The sequence below is a fragment of the Nylanderia fulva genome, unplaced genomic scaffold, assembly GCF_048542155.1.
Source record: "Nylanderia fulva isolate GAGA-0341 unplaced genomic scaffold, ASM4854215v1 Scaffold43, whole genome shotgun sequence".
Lineage (NCBI taxonomy): Eukaryota > Metazoa > Arthropoda > Insecta > Hymenoptera > Formicidae > Nylanderia > Nylanderia fulva.
The window spans coordinates 856,136-863,468 of NW_028190510.1; the positions used below are offsets into that span (position 1 = coordinate 856,136).

Below are 7,333 nucleotides of genomic sequence, written 5' to 3' on the forward strand. Positions count from 1 at the left end.
ATTTATTTAATAATAATAATAACGTAATTATTTAATAATAATAATTTATAACTCGTCTTGACGTGTTGTCAAACCGATACTATCTTCGTTCTTGACATCTTAAAATTATAATTTTATTTTTATTTTTACAAATCACTTGATAAGGACTCAAAGAAGGGTTGTGATTCAATAAATAATATTTGCCAGTACGGTCGAGAGAAGATTCTTACCTTTTTAATAATAATTTAATTTATTTAATAATAACAATTAAATCTATTAAATAATGTAATAATTTAATAATATATAATAATTCATCAATAATAAATAATATTTGCCAGTACGGTCGAGAGAAGATTCTTACCTTTTTAATAATAATTTAATTTATTTAATAATAACAATTAAATCTATTTAATAAAAAATAATATAATAATTTAATAATAATAATTAAATTAATTTTATTTACTTCCACTCGCAGGCACTAGCACGGACCTGGTGCCGCAGCTGCTTGGGATGTTTGACGAGCTGGCGCGTCGCAGCGATGACTACGCCGGCGAGCACGTGGTCCTGCCGTCGTCCTGCGGCATCCCGCCTGCTCTGCAGAAGCGCCTGAGCCTGGTGCCGAGCGCCCATCGAGACTCCATACTGGGTCAGTTCCGCGAACCGGCGAAGAGCAGCAAGAAAGAAGACGAGGAAGAAGCGGAGAGCGAGTACGCCGAGGTCGGCGACATCAGCGACAACGCCATGCTGGTGGAGAACGGGGAGGTCGTCGTCGTCGTCGAGAAGCCGACGTACGAGAGGCGAGAGAGCAACGGCCTAATCCCCCTCAGGTACACCAGGACGCGCCGCGTCAGGAACGGAGGAGGTAGACCGCTCTCTGGGAGCTCCATCGCGTCCAGCTCGTCCTCCAGCAGCGGCAGCAATCAGGGCGGCAACACCTGCGCCGCGAATCCGTATCTGGCCTCGGTCGAGTCCCTCGCGGACACCTGCGCGAGCTCGCAGGGCTCAGCGGACAGCGGAGTCGCGACCGTCTCCGAGGCCAGTTGTAGAATCTTGAGCGACGAGGCCGGAGCCGGAAGGAGAGACAGCGCCGAGGAGGGTCCGAGCTGCTACAGACCGCGTTACTGCGACCCCCATCGCAATCCCGTCGAGAGGGTGCTGCTGGAGATCGTGGACACCGAGGCGATCTACGTCGAGCACCTGCGCCAAGTCATTCAGGGCTATCTGATCTTCTGGCGGGACGATCCGCCGTCGTTCGCCCGTCAGTTGAACCTCGGCGATCTGTTCAGCAACATCGAGGACATCTTCGTGTTCAATAGGGAGTTGCTGGGGGACATCGAGAGATGCGGCTTGGATCCGGTCTGCGTGGCGAATACGTTTATCGAGCACAACGCGGGATTCAAGGTCTACACCGAGTACTGCACCAATTATCCCAGGACAGTCTCCGTGCTGACCGATCTGATGGGCCGGGAAGAGACCGCGTCTGCGTTTCGCGAGCGTCAAACCGCTCTGAAGCACGCGCTGCCGCTCGGCTCGTTCCTCCTCAAGCCGGTCCAGAGGATCCTCAAGTATCACCTGCTCCTCGAGAATCTGTCCAAGGAGTACGGCGCCGATTGTAACACGAGAGAGAACGAGGCTGACGAGGGCGTGAGCGCCATCGAGGCCGCTCTCGCCGCGATGACCGGGATAGCGAAGCACATCAATGCCATGAAGAGGCGGCACGAGCACGCCGTGCGCGTCCAAGAAATTCAATCGCTTCTTTACGGCTGGCTGGGACCGGATCTGACTACCGGCGGCGAACTGGTAGCGGAGGGTAGATTCCGAATGCGAGGGGCCAAGGCGCCGCGACACGCCTTCCTCTTCGATCGTATGCTCCTCTTGACGAAGAAGAGGGAGGACGGCCTTCTGGTTTACAAAGCTCATATCATGGTTGGTATCTTGAGCTTTTTGTTTTGATTAAAGGGTGTATACTCCCTGGAAATACCTGGAAAACCTGGAATTCTTCCAGGGAGTTTTGTTCTACCTTGAAAAATCCTGGGATTATGGAATTTTTGAAAAAATTGTTCCTTTGATTTTTAAATATATAGTTTTAAAGAATATAAAATATAATATGTTAAAAAAATTAAGTATAAAAATTAATTAAAATTATGCAAATAATTGTATTGTATTTCAGTGTTCAAACTTAATGCTGATTGAAAGTATCCCGGGGGAGCCATTCAGCTTTCATGTGATACCTTTTGATAATCCTCGATTGCAGTATACATTACAAGTGAGATTCGTCGAGATATTTAATTGCAAAATAATAGATATAAATAATTCTTAGTTAACTCGATCATTTGTCTTCCAGGCACGCAATCTAGAACAAAAGAGAGAATGGACCCTTCAAATAAAGAGAGTGATATTAGAGAATTATAACGCCGTTATACCGTCGCACGCGCGACAATTGGTATTGCAATTGGGTCAAACGCAACAAGAAGGTACATACAAATATACTGTACAATTAAAAATCTTCTATTACTTTTAATCATGTCGTGCAAGTCGACAGGAAAAAATAATGTGACATTTTTAACAGACGACGCGGATAAAGGATCGGCGAAGAAACACTCTGCGCCTCCGGAATATCTGGAGAAACGTAAAGCAGGAGAGAGAAAGACGTAGATCCGAGACTGGTCTTAGGCAGAAGCTGAAGAAGGGCGCCCGAAAATCTGATACCACAATGGTGAGATATCTAGAGGAAAAAGATGTAGGAAAATGTCTTATTTGATATAAGCCGGGAATTTTATAAATTCTTTTATCATTAGGGTTCATCGCGCAAAGATGACGAAGATATCGCCATTAATGACTCCAGGGAGCAAACTCTTAACAGATCGTCGGATATACGAGTCTCGAAAATCAAGAAGGTTTTTATTATTTGCCGTATAATTATTATAAAACTATATATAATAATTTATAGGTATATATCCTGAAAAATTATCCTTTTTTACTCATAAGTATTATACATACATTACACATACATTAGTATTTTTTAAATCATTAGACTATATCTTATTTTATGATTTTTTTTATAAAAATTTAAACTTCACTTATTTTACACGCTTATCTCGAATATATAGTTTCATTGCACATTTTTATTTTATTCCATCAACCTTAACATGTTTCAATGCAACCTGCCATGCAAATAAACACAAAATATAATTTTCAAATTAATTTTAGAAATATCGCATTCTCGCACTCTATTATTTTGTAATATTTATTTAAAATCATCCCATTCATCTGCATTTTTCATCTCAGAGAAGTTAAGGGCTGCCATTTTGTTTTTTAAAAACAAGATATGCTAGAAGAGTCATGGAATGTACAAATTCGATCATGCTACACGAACAACATACACATACATATATGTATATACACATATACACATATATGTATTTAAATGTAATAAATATATTCAGGATCGCTTCACCGGCTGGAGACGAAAATCCGAGCCAGGCTTCCAATCGTACGTGTGTCTCAATCACTCGGACGAGGAGCAAAAGGCGGACATAACCGGCGACGCTCAGTCTACGACGACCGAGGTCGAAGAAACGGCCGAGGTTGGCGCCGAGGCGGAGAATCAGACAGCAAAGCCATCATCACCTCCGAGCGAGGCCAAAGACAATAATAATCTCGAGCAGCAGCATGCTACTCCGACGCAAACGGTAGAGGAGATCGTCGGCCACATTCTCATGCAGAACCAAGAGTTTCAGAGACTCTTGGAGAAACAACGCACCAACAGCATCATCAACGTGCGACAGCAACGATTCAACAAGCGTATCTCCGCGGACACGTCGGACGAGAGCGACTCGGAGAACGCTAATTACATCGCGAACAATCACAACAACAACAAATCGGGACGAGGTCGGGCGACGCGGCTGATCAGGACGAACAACGCTTGGAACTCTTTGTCCTCGGCGACGACGGCGCGGGAGAACCAGCAGCCGCTGCAGTTCTTCTACGACAACCTGAAGACCGTCCAGAAGTCCTCGACAGAAGCGCGGACCAGCAAGACCAATCACGAGAAGCAGCGGACCTTCGAGACGTTCAAACGACAGAGCATCGTCACTGAGAGCAAAGTGATGCAGACCGCGCTGCGCATTCGTGATAATTCGACGGACCACGAGGAGATCCACCCGGCGTCGAATCACCGAGCCCCCGAGGAATCGCACAAGGAGATCAACTGCAACGAGGCGGGAGAGGCCGAGTCCAGGGGCTTCGGTAACTACGACAACCTGCAGCACGTCTGGGAGGGTCTGCAGACGGCGAAGGACGTCGACGACGGCAGCGACAGCCCGACCCAGCCCGCGGTCTGGCTCACCAAGCTGTGCGAGGGTCTGCCCACGTCGCCGCCCAAGTGCGGCTCGCTTCCGCGTAGCTTTCAGATCAGTCCAAACTCGCGACCGACGTGCGTGACGAAGTCGCGGTTCCTGCAACGGGACGGGAAACCGATGAGCGAGCGGCCGTTCACGATCGCGTCCGACAAGCCAGCGGAGATCAACCTTGAGGACATGGAGAGGTACGCGTCCACGTGTCAGCCGGAGGGCAGGATCGCCAAGTTTCCCATGCCGGCGACGTCCACGAGCTCCAGCACGTCGACTTTCTTCTGCTCGCTGGAGGACACGCGGCTGACCGACGACGCTTACTCCGACGTGCGAATGTCCGCCACCGAGGGCGCGAATATTCATCCCGAGCACAAGATCTACCGGGCGAACGGCAGCACGATCTTCCGGAGCGTCTTCTTTAAGGCGAGCAGCCGTCTGCAGGGCCGTCTAAGGAACACCATGAGCACGGAGACGCTCGAATGCAACGACGAGGTCGAGCGGACGCGGTACTTCCGCTCGTTGAGCGGAGTGAACGGAAAATGTTCCAAAAGACGGACCAAGACGAAGAACCAGCAGACGAGGGAGCTTTCCTCGGATGCAGAGGAGCTGGTGGGGTGCTCGAGCGTCGGCTCGATCAACGATCAGCGGATCCCCCAGCTCTACTACAAGCAAGGCAGTTCCAGTCTCGGCGCTAGAATCGCCCAGTCGGATTACGCCGATCCCGCGATTCTCTTCGCTGAGAGCAAACGCGTCCAGTCCTCTTCTACAGGTGCCAATAATCAATCGATCGGCAAGACCGACGAGGAGGAGGAGGAGGAAGACGCGGGCAGCAACAAGGACGCGGACAGCTTCTACGAGAGGAGCTTCGAGACCATCGAGAACTACGCGGACGCCGATGTGGACGAGGCGTTCCGGGACAGTGCAATATTCAGCGACGTCGACGAGGTGTTTGTGACGCGGCACTCGACCGCGACGACGTCGCCGAAGGTGAAGGTCGCGCCGCCGATACCCGCCCGGAGGAAGCAGGAAACGTTCTCGACATTGATGCCGTCGTCGAGGTGGAAACCGAGTGTCGCGCAGAAACCGGATTACCTGAAGATCAAGTCGCTCCCGACGAAGGGACACGTCGCGGCTGATTCGGAAATCAAGGTCACCGGGAGGCTGAACAGAGTTCATCAGCCGCGAGGCGACTCGTCGATCGACCGGAACTCGGAGATGATGGATCCTGACGTTTCCGCGGGCCAGAGTCAAGCGGGCTGGGTGCGGAAGATAGTGGGTCAACTGCAGGGACACATCGAGACGTGATCTGTACTTATATATGTATATATAGAGTTACATTACATATATATATATATGATAGAGTTAATTGCGAGATTTGATAAGTCTCGAGTCACAGTCGGTTGGTTGTGTGAATGAAAGTGAAGCAAATGTTCTTATTAGAAGCCTGCGAAACTTGTTGAATTATTGATTTCGTATGAAGTTACGCAAACGATGTTCCAAGTATCAGCCAAGTATAAGTACAGGGGAAGTGCTCTATCTAGGAAAAGTAGTATTTAAGACTCCTGGATTGTCGCCGCAGCCATATTTAACTGTGACGTCAGAGGCGAGAAATGACACGCTAAGAATTCTTGCGTGGCATTTCTAAATAAAAAAATATTCGACTAAAACTACACTTTAGTTTGCTTTAGTACACTCCTAAAAGACTTCGAAAACAATCCTTTCCTCTTGGCAACTAATAAATAGCTCTAAAATAAACGTCAAAGTTAGCCTCATTATGCAGGAAAATACACGGTTTGACACTGCCGAAAAGAGTGGAAAATATTCTTTCCACGATTAGAATCCCTCGCTAATCTTAGTTTTCGAAGTCTTTTACGGATTTCACGTATACACCACACGTCACAAAACTAGCGTAAAAGGAATAATAACAAAATGCCACGCAAGAATCTTTCGGGCTGTCATTTCTCGCTTAGAAAAACAGACAGAACTATAATCCGCCTGATAGTCGCTACTGTCGAAATTTGGAGTTCCACGGCGAGTATCCAGGAGCTTTAATCCTTATATAAGATACATAAGAAACTTTGTAAAAATTGGAAATAAAAATAGGTAATTTGATAAAAAGATATTCCGTGAAAATACTTGTGCATTCGATCCATGATAAAAAATGCTCGCGTTTTAATTGAAATTAATATGAAACAAGTGAATATATTTTATATGTTTTATGAAATATCTTGTATATCATATTTAAAATCTTTTTTTCCTTAATTAAATCTCGATCGTTAAAAAAAATAATTTGCACATTCACATGTAGATTATATAATATTTCCAGGAACAGAGATAATGTCCGATAAAAATAATTTTCTAATTTTATTTTTATTCCAATATTTCATTGATAGATGAAAGTAAAAGTGTTTGCTTTACTTTATTCATATAATCTATTATACTGAGAAGTTTGAGAACTAACTTTAGTCAAGTGTGTCTTCATATGGCTGGAAGATAATTAACGTGATACTATTATTCTATGATAAAAATTGATATCTCACTTAATGTTGATGTGCATGTAATAAAAGCGTCAACGTTCAGACGTTTATATTATATTTCATAAAAGCGTAAAGAAAACTACGTCAATTGTTTTCATAATATCTACCTATAGATTGTTGAAATATATGTTAAAATAAATATTGTTTGATATTTTACTTGTAATATTATATAGAGCATATAAGAGAACAGTTTTTAATTAAACGAAGCATTTGGAAAAGCCATGTTTTCTGTTTTTGATCAAAAAGATCATCAATTAAATTAAACTATAACTAAAGAATTTGAAGACGCAAGTTTCTGATATCAAACAAATTTTATATTCCCAATCATAATTTTCTGCACTTTTGTTTTCACAAATAAATAATTAACTACTTCGTCAATTATGATTGAATAAATTGAAATAATTAAAACGTTGGCTAGAATAAGAAAATAGTCAGTATATGTGCTATCATATAATGCATGTGTAT

General features: G+C 44.7%; 1 protein-coding gene across 1 annotated transcript in view; it reads left to right on the plus strand.

Moving 5' to 3' along the window:
- Positions 1-7,246, plus strand: part of GEFmeso (Guanine nucleotide exchange factor in mesoderm) — a 68,178-nt gene extending 60,932 nt beyond the window's left edge. The window contains 7 exon segments of the mRNA XM_085486435.1: positions 455-1,905; positions 2,150-2,245; positions 2,324-2,453; positions 2,549-2,610; positions 2,612-2,695; positions 2,778-2,876; positions 3,426-7,246. Coding sequence (XP_085342561.1) covers positions 455-1,905; positions 2,150-2,245; positions 2,324-2,453; positions 2,549-2,610; positions 2,612-2,695; positions 2,778-2,876; positions 3,426-5,636 — 4,133 coding nt within the window. The 3' untranslated portion in view covers positions 5,637-7,246.
- The last annotated feature ends 87 nt before the right edge of the window (positions 7,247-7,333 follow it).